The sequence below is a fragment of the Somniosus microcephalus genome, chromosome 8 (genome assembly GCF_052327205.1).
Source record: "Somniosus microcephalus isolate GS21.2 chromosome 8, FLI_Smic_1.0, whole genome shotgun sequence".
In the NCBI taxonomy this organism is placed as follows: domain Eukaryota; kingdom Metazoa; phylum Chordata; class Chondrichthyes; order Squaliformes; family Somniosidae; genus Somniosus; species Somniosus microcephalus.
Window position 1 is genome coordinate 71,068,589 of NC_140994.1, and position 18,815 is coordinate 71,087,403.

General features: G+C 40.2%; 1 protein-coding gene across 4 annotated transcripts in view; it reads right to left on the bottom strand.

Moving 5' to 3' along the window:
• ptenb (phosphatase and tensin homolog B) overlaps positions 1-18,815 on the bottom strand; it is a 160,760-nt gene that overhangs the window by 29,038 nt on the left and 112,907 nt on the right. For all 4 annotated transcript variants that reach the window (XM_085994867.1, XM_085994869.1, XM_085994866.1 and 1 more), the window contains exons 4-5: positions 7,499-7,542; positions 6,561-6,799 (exon numbers count right to left, since the gene is read on the bottom strand). In XM_085994867.1, coding sequence (XP_085850993.1) covers positions 6,561-6,799; positions 7,499-7,542 — 283 coding nt within the window. The remainder of the gene's footprint in view (positions 1-6,560; positions 6,800-7,498; positions 7,543-18,815) is intronic.

Sequence of the window (18,815 nt, forward strand, 5' to 3'; positions counted from 1 at the left end):
TTATGCTAAACCTTTATAAAACACTGGTTAGGCCCCAGCTGGAGTATTGTGGCCAATTCGAGGCACCACACTAGGAAGGATGTCAAGGCTTTAGAGATGATGCAGAGAGATTTACTAGAATGGTACCAGGGATGAAAGACTTCCGTTACATAGAGAGACTAGAGAAAGTGTGGCTGTTCTCCTTCGAGCAGAGAAGATTGAGGGGAGATTTGACAGGTGTTAAAAATCTTGAAAGGTTTTGAAAGAGTTAATTAGGAGAAACTGGTTCCAGTGGCAGAAGGGTCAGTAACCAGAGGAAACAGTTTTATGGTAATTGGCCAAAGAACCAGAGGCAATACAAAGAAGAAAAAAATTACACAATGAGTTGTATGATTTGGAATGCATTGCTTGAAAAGGTGGTGGAAGCAGATTCAATAACAACTTTGAAAAGGCACTTGGATAAACATTTGAAGGGGGAATATTTATAGGGCTATGGGTAAAGAGAAAGAGGGGACACAGGCATGATGGGCCGAATGGCCTCCTTCTGTGCTGTTTCATTCTGTGATTCTAGGAACATCTGAAGATTGACAGACCAAATTTTAAATGACAAACTTGTGTTGCTCTAAACTGTGACCAGAATTGATAACAGCCTCCATGGGTTAATAATTCAAGCTATATTACACACATCTTCAGACTGTTGTAGCTGGTGCAGAGATTTACTTGCAGATCAAGTGTAAAATCTCCTATATTTTAATACAGGGTTGGGTACCTTGATGTTTCTAGTCAAAATAAATTACATTGTTATGTCACTGTACACCCAAGTAGTATTATATAAAAGTGTGGTGTGTGGAGAAGGATTTTTAGAAGTTAGTAGGGGTCATTCCTACATTACAACAGTGACTACACTTCAAAAAGTACTTCATTGGCTATAAAGCACTTTGGGACATCTGGTCGTCGTGAAAGGCGCTATATAAATGCAAGTCTTTCTTTCAAAAAAATATCTATGGTCTTGTTCATCCTCAAAGACTTTCAGCCTCCATGTACAAATTGAACATTGCTATCATCCCACAGGGGACAGGGATGCTAACCTTAGGATGCTGTCCCTTTCAGAATTTCATGCCCTGCGTAGTCAAGTAGCCTTCCTTGCTCAGGACCTTGCCCTTAGTTCTTTGGCCAGAGGAAGCTGCAGTGAAATTCCAAACAAGAGCAAAAGCACTGAATCATCTAACAGTGAACAGCAGATCAACTCCAAGCCACATCACGCAAGAAAGAGCAATGAAGGATTGGTTGGGAGGAAGATTTATATATGAAAGTCAAATGAGCAATATTATACCTACAGTAGGAAATTTAATTTTCCTCAGATGTTCGACCACCACATAAAATAGGAGCGTATCAAAATACAAAAACTGGCAGTGGTACTCAAGAGGAAACATCAAGGCAGTGTGGAGCATAACTCGCAAGTGTTCATTGCCCTGAGAGGCTCAGTAGAGACAGCAATGCTTACTTACTAAGCATGCATATTACTCAAGGCTGCTACCTTAGACAGTCTGGAGTAGAATGCTTCATGTTAGCCCAAGAAGTTGCTGCAAAGCGATAAATGCCACTCTATCCAAGAAGCTTTGTTTAAAGAGTTTACAAAACAAATTCTCCTAAATCAAACTGTGGATTTTTATTCTATGGATATCAAAAGAAGACATGTGAAGTGGTGGATACATTTTGCTGAGGCAAAGTGAAACTCAATTTTTGTCTGAAAAGAACAGATGTTCAAAGATTGCCTCATCCACATGTAAATAAAATGAAGTGTTCTGCTGTTAATGCATGCATTCCACTAACTCTCTCTATTAAAACAAGGGCCAGTAACGGTTTTTTGGTGGAAGTAACTTTAAATAGCAGAATGTGGACTCATCTCAGAGTTACTTAACCAGCAGCTTTTTAAAATGCAATTTAAAAACAAATCTGGTGTCAAATCACAGTCCTAAAAGACTGACGCTGCAATTGTAGCATCTGTGAATAAAAGGCTTTCAATTCCACATTGCATGTGTTCAAAGGAGAGGTTTTTCTAAAAGCCAATAAATGCTTAGTGCTGGAAACGTTGCTCCTTGAAGATAACCCCCTCAACAGTCATGTTGGAAACTTTGTGGTGGGAGATGGCGATGGTAGATCAGATTCCCCAATTTTGTAGAAATCCTGTACAAAATTCTGATGGGCCAGTTGAGATAGTGGAATGATGATGGTTATGACTACAGCTATAATCCAGTGAAAATGTTGGTGCTTTGTGACCACAACTACAAAGAGAGGCGCCAATGTATAAGAGCTACTCGGGACAGTGGATAAACCGCAGTAGATATTATGCTAGATTCAGTACTAGGGGTTACATGAATAGTTTAGCACAAAAGGACCATGAAGAAAGTAGAGTCTAGACAAGGGATACACAGATAGTGCTGCACCTATAGCCCAAACAATAACTGAATCACAAGGCAAATTGATTGGTGGAAGTGAGAGGACACTTTGTTTGAAACAAGCTCTTAGGAAGGAGGTCTTGTAGTGGATAGAATTGGGATTGTTTTCCTGATTGAACATGAACCCCAATTATTCTAGTTAATACACTGATTTGGAGTCTAGCTATAGACACTAAACCTTATAATTCCCTAATGACTATGAAACAATGGATTTTTCATATATGTACAGAACCATTTTCCTGGTCGTATCAGCTCTATGATTGGTCTTGAAACTGTGTTCTGGGAATCTGGACTCAAGATTGGAAAAAAGTCTGAGTAGCTATGTAAACAGAAACCTCCCAGAGGTCCCAGGGAGGGGAGGGTTAGGCATAACAGAGCTCATCGCATCTGGATACAAGAAAGGCCATTAGTAATAAATGTTGCTAAACTACTTATGCAGCAGTCCACATAGGGGATGGTAGCAATGCTTGTAAATATGTAACTAGCTGAGCTATGAACAATTTTAATAACAAAGAGCAGGGAGGTTATGCTTGAACTGCATAAAACACTAGTTAGGCCACAGCTAGAGTACAGTTCTGGTCACCACATTACAGGAAAGATGTGACTACACTAGAGGGTACAGAGATTTATGAGGATGTTGCCAGGACTGGAGAATTTTAGCTACGAGAAAAGATTGGATAGGCTGAGGTTGTTTTCGTTGGAACAGAGGAGGCTGAGGGGAGACTTAATTGAAAAGAAAAGACTTGCATTTCTATAGTGCCTTTCACGACCACTGGACGTCCCAAAGCGCTTTACAGCCAATGAAGTACTTTTGACGTGTAGTCACTGTTGTAATGTAGGAAATGCGGCAGCCAATTTGTGCTCCGCAAGCTCCCACAAACAGCAATGTGATAATGACCAGATAATCTGTTTTTGTTATGTTGATTGAGGGATAAATATTGGCCAGGACACTGGGGATAACTCCCCTGCTCTTCTTCGAAATAGTGCCATTGGATCTTTTACATCCACCTAAGAGAGCAGATGGGGCCTCGGTTTAACGTCTCATCCAAAAGACGGCACCTCCGACAGCGCAGCACTCCCTCAGTACTGCACTGGAGTGTCATCCTAGATTTTTGTGCTCAAGTCTCTGGAGTGGGACTTGAACCCACAACCTTCTGATTCAGAGGAGAGGTGCTACCAACTGGGCCACTGGCTGACCAATTGAGGTTTGTCAAATTATATGGGGCCGAGATAAGAGTGGATAGGATGGACCCATTTCCCTTAACATAGAGGTCAATAACTAGGGGGCATAGATTTAAAGTAATTGGTGGAAGAATTAGCGGGGGGCTGAGGAGAACTTCTTCCACCCAGAGGGTGGTGGGGGTCTGAAACTCACTGCCTGAAAGGGTGGTGGAGGCAGAAACCCTCATCGCATTTAAAAAGTATTTGGATATGCACTTGAAGTGCCAAAACCTACAAGGCTACGGAGCAAGAGCTGGAAAGTGGGATTAGGCTGGATAGCTCTTTTTTGGTCTTCACAGACACGATGGTCTGAATGGCCTCCTTCTTTGCTGTAAATTTCTATGATTCTATATGTTTGTGTTTAGACTCTCAATTTTGAAGTAATCCCTGTACTGTATCTAAATATGCTCAATCACTAACAAACCCAGACGTTGATGTCAGAGACAGTACCTTGATCAGAAACTCTTCCCCAATACCACCGCTGCCATCCATCTCCTCCCCTCGCCCTCCCCCCAAGCCTTCCTTTACAGGACCGAAAATATGTCTGCAGTTCTACAGAATCAACACTTGCCTTGGGCAACTTAATTGAAAACAATGGATCCCTCATATTGTTCAGCACTAAAGAAGAAAGAAATTACCAGATAATCTGTTTTTAGTGAGGGATAAGGAACTCCCCATCTCTTCTTTGAAATAGTGACATGGGATCATTTATGTCCACCTGAGAAGGCAGACATTCTCCATTTACTGTCTCATCCAAAGGACGACACCTCCAACAGTGCAGCACTCCCCCAGTATCAGCCTTGATTTTGTGCTCAAGTCTCTGGAGTGGAGCTTGAACCCATGACCATCTGACTCAAAGGTGAAAGTGCAACCAACTGAGCCATACTGACAGCTTGGGGCTTCCTTGGGCCTCATTGGTGCCTGAACATTGCAGAAACCACCCCCCACCCAGGCTAGTACTGTGGTTGTGGTAGCTGCCATCCTAAAAGCAATGGGATAAACATATTGATGACACTGATGGAGAGAATAAAGTTGCCTGAGCACCAGTTGGAGACTAGGACACACTAATGAATTGACCAAAGCTATTTCACTGAAGGTCAACCTAAGCATTTGGCTAGTTTCTGATTGATGGTAGAGACCCTGGACCTGGAAAAATCCAATACTTCCCCAGCCATACTAATGCATGAAGAAAGTGGATCAATTGGTACATCTTCACATAGGCATTTGACAATATTTCTTAACTGACCTGGGATTGGAGAAACACATGCATTAACTGGACCACGAGGTCATTCTGTGCCTGAGAATCAAGCTTCAATGTCCTCGTAATCAGAATTGCCTTCCAGCAAATGAAGGACACACACTTTGAAACGTTGATCAACAAAGAAAACAATGTAAACTGGTATTGTGCAAGTTGATCATTGAAAATGGCCAATGATATATAACCCCAATTTAATAACCAGGTGGCCAAGGCAAGGCCAACTAATTGAGGTTGGTTCATAATCAAGGTGTTGTCAGTAAAATAACACAAGAAACTTTGCAACAAACAATAATCTTGAGAAACACAAAGCTCTGGTGAGTGGTCAATACTACAGGAAGATAATCTAGTACTTTTAACAGAACCACAAACTGGAGCTGGTGTGGGACAGTGTCCTCAATTGTTGTTGTCTACCACGGAATGACTGTAACTTGTTATCTGTATGTGGAGGTTAAAAGAATGAAGAACATAACTTAAAAGGTGCCATTTGCACAGGAGGTGAGACAAAGACAAAGAGGAAAAAAGCAAGAAAAACAAGCAAAAAACACAAAAGGGTGATAAGACAAAAAGAAATAGAAACAAGAGCAAAAAAAGAGAAAGGAGACAGAAAAAAAGGTAAAAAAAATGATGCAAGTAAATGAGAGAAAAACTAAAGAAAATATTGATAAAGGAAAGGAAAAATTAACAGAGGGAAGTAGCTTTTTTGATTTTGCACCTAATTCTACCCTAAAGTAAATAGAAGTTTACAAATATAGGGAGCAGGGGTGTGGGTGGGAGGAAAAGTGAAAAGGAAAATAAATGTAGATTAAACTCCTCAGTGACTGGAACATTCCTTTGAATACTACCTTCTATGACACTTATGTAGCTAACTAGTATCGATACGATACAAATTAAAATACTATTATAGTTCTAATTAAGAGATTTCAATTTCAGAAGTCAAAATAGAAATTAATAAAATGGGTAGCTCTGTAACTGGACATCGTGAAGCAAGCAGTATTTATGAATTGTTGATCCACTGATAGAATTGCAGATCACATGTTTTTAAGTATGCTAAACAATTCAATTTAGGATCACCTAACTGGTTAAAACTACTTTTCTTCAGCTGTAGGAAACGCAAATCATTTACATATTACAATTCACTTCTGCGTTTTGTTACTGAATGGAACGTGCCAGATTTCTGTGACAAAACTAGATTTCCAATTCTCTTTTGGCAGTGCAGTACCAGAGTGCAGCCAAATGTTCATGTGGAATACAATTATTTATCATGTTCTAAGCAAAAGATAATAAAATTGACATTAACGCTATTCATTTAAAACTTATTAGTCTATAAACATTTTAAACCATTTTCTTTTACCATGATTTAGAAGTTAGAAAATAGTACAATTGAGAAAGGTTTGATTCCTAGTTGTTTTGAAATTTTCATTACAATAAACAAAAATTAAACACCAATTTTAAATTAATTCAGTAAAACAGGTATTATTCAAACACCTTTCCAAAATTCCAGCTCTGAAAATTGTTTTTTTTGCTTAAACATACATAGGACCATCAGCAATATACCTCTTATTTATTTGATGCTCAAACAAAATGCTACACTTGCACATTTGTTTCAGAAGTTATCAGTTACCAATAAAATCTATTCAACTGACCTTCTTATCTATAGTCCTTGCTTGGCCATAGAATTCTAGGGCTTCTTGTGCTTTTAGAAATTTGCCACGATGAAGCAAATAAGCACAGATCATTACTCCTGTTCGTCCCTTTCCAGCTTTGCAATGGATTGCTGCAACATTGTTATCATCTTCACTCAGCCAGAGATCTAGATCTTCACAAAATGGCTTAATGAGTTCTAGCTGTGGTGGATTGTGGTCTTCAAAAGGATATTGTGCGACTAAGAGAATAAGAGAATAAAATCATTCAGAAAAGCAAGCAAACTACTATTTTTATAAACACATGAACAATGATTTTAGCATATATGTCATGCATAGTAGTCATAAAAAAGATAGAATGCTGATGAAGAGCAGTTCAAGATTTAACTACACTAAACTTCATCTAAGGTTTTTGGGACTATTTTTCTTTAGCAGAATATAAATTGTGGTACACAAAAATATTACCTGTCAAAGCAAAAGAAAATAATAAATAAAGTTATTGAAATATTATGCTGTACTAAAAGTACATCTGTTATTTTAGCTGCTCTGCCAACAAAATTAACTAATGCCACATGTCTTCAGCATACAAAGGTGAAAGTAATACACTCACTTGAAAAAAGGCACAAGGCAATTTTGCTGTGTACACGCTGGACATTTTGTACTAGGCTATATTATTGCCAAATTTTTTGCACCATATTACTGTCATAATGTAAACAGAATATTACAATTCCTGCTACACTGCTTGTTACAATAGAATCAACCTGTACAGGATATTGAGATTTGTATCACCAACTACTTGTGCCAAATGTCAACAATTTGGCAAGCTTCATTTTATTTATATATTTACACATTTCTAATTTGGCAAGTGGTTCATGATACAAGTAACCTTGTGCCTTTATGACTTAGTCCCATTATGGAAGTTCCTACAGTCATTAACCCACCTCTGCAATTAAATTTAGTAGCATCATAATGTCTTTCTGCACATCTGCAAGGGAAAGGAAAAAAAAGTCAGTCGTTATGTCCAAACTAGGATATAATAAACATATATGTTAACCATGCTTTTAGGCTACTAAACATGCTGTTTACATAGACAGAATGAATACACATCAAACGAATACACATCAAACCGAGCAGTTAAAGTATCTAACAGATTCTTACTGCAGAAAAACTCTGAATACATCATTTAATGTGGTATGAAAATTGATCTTCCAAGAGATCATTAAAGACATCCAATCTAACTCATTAGTCTTCAATAACTGCTCTCCAAGATAAATATTGTTTTGTTACAAGTATTAAGCTTAGATTTATGAAACAAAGAATCAAGGTTACCTGAATCCAGCATTAGATATGGGAAATAAAACATTAGCTTAGTAATAATGTTCCATCCCAAAGTTCTTTATCGCTCATATAATTGCCCAAAATTTGCTGTCAAAATAACGGCAAGGCTAATAGAGCTCATTATTTATGTGCAAATACCACAACAACTTCAGGCGCGAACAGATGCACGATTAAACACGGACATTGAAAAGCTGATGTCAGAGATGCGCCACTCTGCCATTAGCTTCACAAAAACAGCATCTCGCTGTCTAGCTCCTCATCCAAATACATTGAGCGGCGTGTCGTTCCTGTACTTGCACGGTATATACAAAGCAAACTCACTACAGAAAGTTAAGTCAAGTCATTTCAAGTCTAAGTACCCTTTTAATGATATGATGAATGTTTACTACTGCCAGTCAACCTCTCTGGCACTGAAAATTGTGTGGAGTCTCATTCCTTCAGGTTTTAAGTGTTACTGGAGATTTTAAAATTGTTTTAAATTTATGGCCCGGATTTTACGATAGAAGTAACAGTGAGGCTATCAGCGCTCAATGTTATTAAAGAGCAAGTCAGACAGCAACTTCCAGTGATCGAACATGTGCACTTAAATGCAGAAATCAGGAAATTGCTGTCCGAGTTGACCTGCTCTTCCAGAAGCTACACTACACTGAGTCTCTCTGCATTGAAATACATGAAACGGCATGATGTTGGGGTAATTACATGATAGATACCTACTAAGTACACCAGAAAAAAATTAGAGCTTGTCCATTCCAGTCTAAATTCATTTTTAATAGCGTGTTAAGTCTTAATAATTACCAAACAACCTTTCTGGCACTGAAAATTAACTTTTACAAGTGTGGAGTCTCATTCCTTCAGATTTTAATTATTGTAGGAGATAATTTTTTAATACTTTTTCTCTGTCTTTAAGCTACAATTATTCAAAGTGCAACACGACAAACCGTGTCACATAATAATCAGGAAGAATTAAAGCTGGGGTTCTTTTCTCTGGAAGAGAAGGCTGAGAGGTGACATAATAGAGGTCTTTAAACTTATGAAGGGGTTTGGTAGGGTAGACGTAGAGAAGATGATGTTTTGACTTGTGGGGTGGGCGAGTCCAAAACTAGGGATCATAAATATAAGATAGTTACTAATAAATCCAATAAGGAATTCAGGAGAAATTTATTTACTCAAGAGAGTGGTTAGAATATGGAACTTGGAGTATGACATGGAGAAGTTGAGGCGAATAGCATAGATGCATTTAAGGGGAAGGTAGGTAAGTACACGGGGGTGAAAGGAATAGACGGGTATGCTGATATGGTTAGATGAGGAAACTCATGTGGAGTATAAACACTGGCAGATCAGTTGGGTCAAATGGCCTGTTCTTGTGCTGTAAATTCTATGTAATTTGAGAACCTTGTCTACATTAGAGTCAGCCTCTCAAGTAAACCCTACTTATAAATTGCAATGGCAGTTGTACTGACTGGTGCATTTTTGTTTCTCCCCCTATTTTAGGTCCTCCAGCATCATATATAATTCTACTGCTAAAAGGTTAATTAGTTAACATATCGACAAATGTCTGCCAATGTTACTATCTGGATGCTGGTTATAATGTAAGCAAGAATGGTTCAGCGTCACACCAGAGAGACTTCATCCATCCCACTAAAAGTTAATCTGTCTATGGCACGGCAAAGATTGGAATTCAAGTCAAGAGCCATAAAAACTGATCGTGTTAACAAGCTTACTAAAGTACAGTAATATGGATACTAGTAATGAACAACATGCACCCCCTAATAGTGCATTAATATGCAAAGAGCTAATATAGTATCTAAAATTATACAAGTAATACAACAATGAAGTCAGGTAGACAAATACGCAACTAGAGGTCCAGTGCCTTAATGAGGAATGGGGGGTGGGGAGGGGGGGGAAGAGCGAGAGGAAGAATGAGAGAATATTTGGCACTACAGCCAAAAAAAACTAGTTATTTATAAATGTTCTTTAGCTGAAATAAATTCCAGAACTGCACAGAGTTCAGAAAGCATTCAAACTTCTGCTAGACAAAGTTTAATTGGGATCAAAAATCTCAAGCCCTCATAATTTGAAAAATGAAGTTCAAGTAATTTCAAAAGGAAAAGAGGGTACTTGTCATTCCTTATTTGTCCATCCTTCTTTCATTCTTTTCTTAAATCTTTTTCCCTCATCCCTTTTACTTCTCTTTTTCATCAGCTATTTCTACAGTAGCAAAAGTTGCCTTAATCTTAGGGGATAAAGGCAGAAGATGGAGACATGAACAGTTGTACCCAACAGTGTCAAGTATTTTACACTTTGAAAACTCTACCTGTACTTTGCAACATGCAAACATTCCTTTTCTGTACTGAGTTGCAGATATAAATCCACTCCAAAATCTGAATTTCATGTTGGTGATTATCCTCTATGAGGATGATTTTTGTTGGAGCATTAACTGATGACTGCCCCAGTGACCATTATAGCCAACACAAACAAAGCAAGCTTTCCTGCACATTTCACAGGCCCAAACACTCCACCTGGCTATTCACATTTCCACTGTTGCCAATTATGCTTCAGGAGATCAATGTGCTGGCACCTGTATTAGCTGACACCACCATGTATTGCTGCTTGTATGATCAACTGTTAATACTGATACCGCATAGATAAGGTTGTGCTTCAGCTTGTTCAATGTCTTTTACTTCTCTGGTTTCACTTGCCTCGTTCCAGCACATTATACAGTATCCTTTTTGGCATTCTGGAGTCTTCAATAAGGACAACATAGTCTGACCAGTGCAACAGGATAGCCTCAAGTCAATGATTTTGGTACGCTTGAGGATTTTACAGTTGTTAATTTTTTCTTGCCACTTGATGTGTATGAAGTAGTTCAGGTGTTGGAGGTGGAATTCATTAAGATACCAAAAGTGACGATGGTAGGAGAAAGGACGTTCTTGCCATGGAAGGAGTGCAGCGAAGATTCACCAGGCTGATATCTGGGATGGCAGGAATGATGTATGAGGAGAGATTGTGTCGATTGGGCTTATACTCACTGGAGTTTAGAAGATTGAGAGGGGATCTCATCGAAACCTATAAAATTCCGTCAGGCCTGGACAGACTAGATGCTGGAAGGATGTTCCCGATGGTTGGGGAGTCCAGAACCAGGGGTCATAGTCTAAGGATAAGGGGTAGGACATTTAGGACTGAAATGAGGAGGAATTTCTTCACCCAGAGAGTGGTGAACCTGTGGAATTCTCTGCCACAGAGGGCAGTGGAGGCCAGTTCATTAAATATATTCAAGAAAGAGTTGGATATTTCTTAAGGCTAAAGGAATCAAGGGATATGGGGAGAAGGCAGGGACAGGGTACTGAATTTCAATGATCAGCCATGATCTCATTGAATGGCGGAGCAGGCTCGAAGGGCCGAATGGCCTACTCCTGCTCCTATCTTCTAAGTTTCTATGTTTCTATAATGATGGCACCAACAACCCTGCACACTTTGTTTTGTTCTGAGCTTGATCATATCCTGGTTCTAGGCGTGACTTTTCAGTTTTCCAGAGCTGGCTTTATTTGTACAGGTAAGCACTTCATCTATTAGTGCATCAGTTGAGAACACTTTACCTAGGTAAGTGAACTGATTGGGAACAGTTAGTTTAGTAATAATAAATTGGTAGCGATGATAGGTTTGGTTTCATACTTACCAAGAGCTAGCCAATACGTAAACTTTGTTTTCTTCTGCACCATGTGAATGCTTCAGTGGAGATCCTCCTTCATCAAGGGAAAATTCCCTGCACGGGAATGCTATTTTTTTTTATAAAGTTGTTTGCACTGAGCCATTCCACTTCCCTTGCGGAAGTGAGTAATGCACACATTTTACTGCAATGCGTACCACCCACCACCTTTTGCAACGTTCAGATTTCAATACGAAATGCCTAGACTATGATTTTAATTTTAATTTTTAATTCAACTTCCCCCTCACAACAAAATCTATTAAGTATTTTGTAAACTGTTACAGCAATCCACCTTCAATCCAGCTGGTCTTGTCTGCTCAGCTTGCCAATCAGTAATAAGGCTGCTGCACCTGATCCAGTAGAATTTTCTAACTAGGAAGTACAGTAATGCTGCAAGCTCGTGAAAATGCACAGCAACAGTCATCTGACCTAAAGAAAATTACAATCCTGATGCTGAGGAATTTGGCTACTTAGGGACCAAAGTTCCAAGGAATCTACATTTCCTTTATAAATGTAATTCCATCAACAACAACTTGCATTTATATACAGGAAACTCTTGTTTAAACGGCACCTAAATATCCGGAATTCTCTATTAACCGGCAAAATTCTTGCTCCGAAAACAACACCTCAATAACCGGCAATGTTGCAGAGTCAGAGTCTCTCGCGGTGGCCGAGTTAGTCAGTGGGGGTAGTTCTTCAAACTGCCACTACTTGGCTTCTTGGCGCTGTTGGAAGTCGGAACACCTCAAAAGCCCTGTTACAGGAGTCTGACTCTCCCGCGCTGCCGGTAGTCTCTTCTGATCCGCCATTTTACAGGGATACTGTGTGTCTCCCACGCTGCTGGTAGTCATTGCATTGCATTATGGAAATCCCAAAAGTTGGTCCAAGCAAAAGGAAGAGAGTGGTGTTAACTTTAAAACAGAAAATCGACATATGCCAATGACTAGAAAGGGGAGAGAAGCGTATCAACATTATGAATGAATTCAAAATCGGTTTGTCAACAATCTACGACATCAAATCGCAGAAGGATAAGCTGCTCAAGTTTTATTCAAGCTCGGAGACATCTAAGAGTGTAGAGAAATGGCGTACGCTTCGTAAGCCTAAGCTTGAAGAGCTGGATACCGTGCTTTATGAGTGGTTTTCTCTTAAGCGTTCAGAGGGTGTTCCGATTTCCGGACCCATGCTAATCGAAAAAGCAAAGGATTTCTACGCAAAGATGGAGCTCACTGACAAGTGTGCTTTCTCCGAGGGATGGCTAACGTGCTTCAAGGTACAGCACGGGATACGACGACTCGATATTTCCAGGGAGAAGAAATCAGCTGATCACGACGCCGCAGAAGAATACTGCGATTATTTCAATCGGATTGTGCAGCAACATGATTTGTCACCAGCACAGCTATACAATGCCGATGAAACTGGCTTATTTTGGAGGTTTTTGCCAGAATCAATGCTTGCTGGGGCTAGTGAGGCTAATGCTTCAGGTTACAAGAAAAATAAAGATCGTGTAACCGTGCTAATGCTGCTGGATCACACCGGGTTAAACTTCTGGTCATTGGGAAGTATAAAAATCCCCGTGCATTTAAAAATGTGAGGAACTTACCTGTTGAGTACAAAGCTCAAAGAAATGCTTGGATGGATAAGGAAATCTTTTCGAATTGGTTCCATCATATTTTTGTTCCATCTGCGAGGGAACATTTCCGTAGAATAGGGAAACCTGAAGATAGCAAATGCATTTTATTGCTTGATAATTGTAGAGCCCATCCGCATGAATCAGAGTTGGTTTCGGGAAATATTTCACCATTTCTTTGCCACCAAATGTAACTTCTCTCATACAACCCATGGACCAGAGCGTTATCTAAAATCTCAAGTGTCATTACAAGAAAGACTTCCTACGTAAACTGATAAGCCAAGATGACAATATTCACGCATTTCAGAAGGAATACAATCTTAAAGATGCCATCTTTAATGCTGCATGTTCCTGGAACTTGGTGAAAGGTCACACTTTGAGACAAGCCTGGTGCAAATTGTGGCCTTCTGTAATGTTTGCTGAAGGTTTTTCTTCAGAGGAGGAATTTCATGGGTTCAATGTTCATCCCAAGAGGAGTACAGTAATGGAAATGGCTGGCATGGTGAAAAACGTAGGCCCAGCAAACCCTCTACGTCACCTCAGTGAAAGTGATATTGAGCAGTGGGTTGATGCAGGTAGAGAAGTTGCTGTTGTGCATATGCTAAGTGATGATGAAACAATGGAGAATGTTTTGAATCCAAAGAAAGAAAAGGAAAGTGAGATGGAAAATTAAGAGGATGAGATTTCTGAAGAGAAGATGATTTCTTGGGCTAAAGCTGCAGAAGATTTTGCTTCATTCCTCAAATTTGCTGAAAGCCATTCTTGCTATTCTGCCCAAGAAGTTATGCATCTCCATATTCTGCATTCCACCTTTCTACAAAGAAGGCAAGAGTCCACTAAGCAAGCAGACATCCGGGACATGTTTAGGAAAGCTTCCAAAAGAGTTGACGCAGTGGAAGTGCCTGAAGAATCTGTTGAAGTGCATGATCCTGATGACCCAGCTGACATGGATATTCCTGATGAGCCAGTTGACTTGGAATAAGTGCATAGTCAACCACAGTACTTTATACTGTACTGTACAGTCGTTTATAAATTTTGTTTTACTGTTAAGTAATTAAAGAGTTATGGATTACCCTCAACTGGCAGTACTGTACTTAATCAAGCATCTTCCAACATCCATTTAACACAACATTCTGTAGGCGAGTACCCAATTACTGTATACTGCACATTTTTTGATCTTTTTATTTTTCTTTGTTAAAAATAGCCTCGGTAGATTACCCTCTCCGTCATCCGGAAATTTTGATAAACCGGCAACACGCCGGTCCCGTCGGTGCCGGATAAAAAAAAGTTTCCTTGTAGCATCTTTAACGTAGAAAAACGTCAGGAGGCACTTCACAGGAATGTTATCAAACAAAATCTGACACCAAGCCACATAAGGAGAGAGTAGGACAGGTGACCAAAAACTTGGTCAAAGATGTAGGTTTTAAGGAGTGTCTTAAAGGAGAGAGAGGCAAAGAGGTTTAGGGAGAGAATTCCAGAGCTGATGGCACGGCCGCCAATGGTGCAGCGATTGGAATCGGGGATGCGGAAGATGCCAGAATTGGAGGAGTGCAGAGATCGCGGAAGATTGTAGGGCTGGAGGAGGTTACAGAGATAGAGAGGGATGAGGCCATGGAGGGATTTGAAAACAAGGATGATAACTTTAAAATTGAGGCGCTGACTGACCGGGAGTCAATGTAGGTCAGCAAGCACAGGGGTCATGGGTGAATGGGACTTGGTGTGAGTTAGGATACGGGCAGCAGAGTTTTGGATGAGTTCAATTTATGGAGCGTGGAAGAAGGGAGACCAGCCCTATGAGAGCATTGGAATAGTCCAGTCTATAGGTAACAAATCAAGGCATTGCTTAACTGGGAGCCAATGTAGGTCAGCAGCAAGCACAGGGTAGATGTGTGAACGGGACTTGGTGCGAGTTAGAACACGGGCAGCAAAGTTTTGGATGACCTCAAGTTTACGTAGGGTAGAATGTGGGAGGCCGGCCAGGAGTGCGTTGGAATAGTCAAGTCTAGAGGTAACAAAGGCATGGATGAGGGTTTCAGCAGCAGATGATCTGAGGCAGGGACGGAGACAGGTGATGTTGTAGAAGTGGAAGTGGGCTGTCTTAGTGATGGAGCAGATATATGGTCAGAAGCTCAGCTCAGGGTCAAACAGGACGCCAAGGTTGCAAATGGTTTGGTTCAGCCTCAGACAGTTGACAGGGAGAGGGATGGAGTCGGTGGCTAGGGAACGGAGTTTGTGGCAGGAACTGAAGACATAAGAACATAAGAAATAGAAGCAGGAGTAAGCCATTTCGCCCTTCGAGCCTGCTCTGCCATTCACTAAGATCATGGCTGATCTTCTACCTCATCTCCACTTTCCTGCACTATCCCCATATCCCTCGATTCCCTTAATATTCAAAAATCTATCGATATTATGAATGCATTTGAAATTGCTGTATTGTTTCCAAATGCTCCAGGTATGGATACTGGATTACATTTAAATAATTTAATATGATTTTCTCATTCTTATGGAGCAGTAAATGCTACAAAATCAATCTAGACAACCTAGCTGTTCAAAATGCACTCAATCTTTACATTGGAAGGGAGTAATGGAAGATTGCATTGTATGGAGCAGTAGCACTATCTGCCAACATCCATTGTTAATATTCCATGTTTGACATAATAAATTTCCAAATTGGCATACCCGTACTTTTCCAACCTTGGTTTGGCAGATGTATGGATGTCCCAATATGATAAAATGGGCAATAGTCCATTCAATTGAATCTTGCCACTGTGTATTTTGCCTTGAAAAAGTCAGATGACTTGCACTGTAAAGTCATTCTTCTTTGGCAGTGAGTCATTACTGGGTCACACTACTGGGAAAATGTAACACTTAGAGCGGCTTTAAGACTCTGAACGACATCATGACACAAGAGTCACCTCATATATCACACCAAATAAATCTAGTCAGACTCTGCCCACTAAGCTCCAGTTCATTTTGACCTGGGCCAGAGAAATACAGACCTGCTGCAAATTCTGAGGGCACAGATGGGCCCTGGACTGGGCAGGTAATTTTAGTTGTTTTCTATGGTTCACATCCCCCTACATTGCTACAGACTCATCAAGTATGCAAGGTCTAAAGGGAGATGCTTACATTAAAATGGTGGCTCCTGCTTCAAGCGCAGAATGTCCAAATGAGCCAAATTTAAACAAATTTTAGTAAAGGTATGCAAGCTACTTCAGGTAGCTATATGACAAATACTATCCATGGATACTCGCCTGATAGATGCCCAGCACGTAGTTGTACAATGGGTGCAATGAGTGTGCAGTGGCCATGGTGGTGGCAACAAAAAGTGCACCCTCTAAGTCACTGGGCATGCTGTAATTTATTTACTGGTTTGTTCAGAGTTCTGGAACTGTAAGAGGTGAACAATTTATTTGATTCCCCAAGCCATTGGTTTTATCCATATGGGTGAGCACCAATACAGGATAATTGTATATCTACATCATACTAATGAGAAAGAAGCATAAAAATCAGACAACAATTTTTTGATTGAGGTGTAAGGTAAATATCACCTTGGGCGAGAAGGTCAGGTATGTTTACAAACCCACAATCTAAATGACAGACTACAGAGGGATGATCGACTATCTGTGCCTGAATCGAAACCTACCAGCAAACAACTTTCCATGCAATGACTTTTAGATTACAAGAATCAGTTGTGGAAGGTGTATTTAGTAAGACAAGTTATATGCCAGCTAGAAATTAATGGAGGGTGGCTTGGATACAACTGCTCAATAGCTTTTACAAGAGAACAATTAACAAATATTATCCCAAAGAGCAATAAGGAACTAGAAAGGCTGAGATGGGGACAATGTGGACCCAAATGGAACCTCGTTTTAGATGGTTGTCAACAAGCATCAAGGGCAGATGGCACCCTAAAACGAAAGAGGCCGAATGTTGCTAGAGGAACACCAGTAGACAAAACATTTGCAATTGTAAGCACAATCTGTTGACAGCTCACAAGAAGAAAGGTGGACGATTCTGATGAGGAGAGGCACTGACTCAATAAGCATTTCCTTTTAGCAGCCAAATCAAGTGGAAAACTGTTGGATTGAGGCACAGAATTTGCTCCATCGACAGAGAGGTTCCTATTATGGGGGGTGCAGACATCACAAGAGCATTGTTTGTCAAGATTGAATCATGATTTCAGATACCAAATCAGTGTTATCAAAATGAAATTCTTTCCCTCCACCAATTTTTTTTGTGGCAGATCTTATAAATCAGAGGAAATGGTGGGAATATTTAAGGAAACTGTAGGTCCACCTGAAGGACACATCATCCAGTTTCCAAGCTGTGGTCTGTGGTCATGGAGAAGAAGCAGGAGAGTTAATGTTTGGCCAGTGATGCAAAGAGATCCATCTTTAGATGATGCCAAATCCTGAAAATGATTTGGACAACTTTGGGATGGATCTTGTTGAATTGTGGTCTGACCAACTTATCAACTCTGGCCAGGTGTTGTGCCAAAAGCATCAGCCATTGGTTCAGGCACTAGGCAGGTCAAGCAGTGTTGCATTGTGACACAGGAACAGAGCAAGGGCCCTGCCAAAACTGGACAACTGTCGTGTCGCCTGTTCACAGAGACTTATTCAAATTGCCCTGTACCAGAGATTCAAAGCATTTAAGAGCAAGCCACACTGTTTAAAATGCAAGTTGACCGTTATACCAAGTGGACTCAGATGTTGTCTACTAAGCCCAAAGGTCCTCAAGATGAGCACCCTAACCTGACAAATGCATGTCACTTGTATTAATTCAGAAGGGCTTTAGAAAGTAGAGTTGGCTGAAATCAGACTCCCTAAAGTACTCTGACCACTACATCTTGGCTGAAGCAGATCAATCACATAGTGATAGGCAGCCTGTGGCAGGGGATTGCCGGTGGACTATGTTCAACCGGAGCAACCTCATGAATAGTCACATGTGGGTACCACAAGATGACCAGGTATTCAGAAGTATTGCTGTGATGAAATTATAAATTTTTCCACAAGTAGTATCACTAATCCACAAAAGGTGGCAAAGTAATCTAGAAAGAGCACCGAAAAAGGATATCACCTGCTGCGGCTTTATGCATGCCATTATAATTTACCACAAAGCTAAGCTCCTGGAAGGTGCTGAGTGAACACCTGCCAGATAACTAACCAAACAGATCCCTAATTTGGAGCTCTTAAACAGTTGTCTATGTTAGTGGTTTACAAACTTCTTAATGTGGGGAATCCCATGCAAATACTGACAAACATCTTGGACCACCTGCCTAAATTCTGAGAGACAATGCCAGCTACCCAGAGGGAAATGCTGTAATGGCCAAAACAAATTACTATTGGCAACAAATGTGCAGAAACACATCAGAGTCATAACACAACAGTAACAGCTTATTTAAATAAATAGCAAGAGGGCTGTAAAGAAAAATTTATTAAAGATGCAAATTAATTGAAACTGAGGATGAGCACAAGACAGTAAGGCCTAGAAATTGGGTTGGGGCGCCAAAGTGGTGCAAAAGTCGCCTGAGCGCAGGATTTAGCGCAGCGTTCGAGGCTTTAGCGATCGTCAGATATTCAGT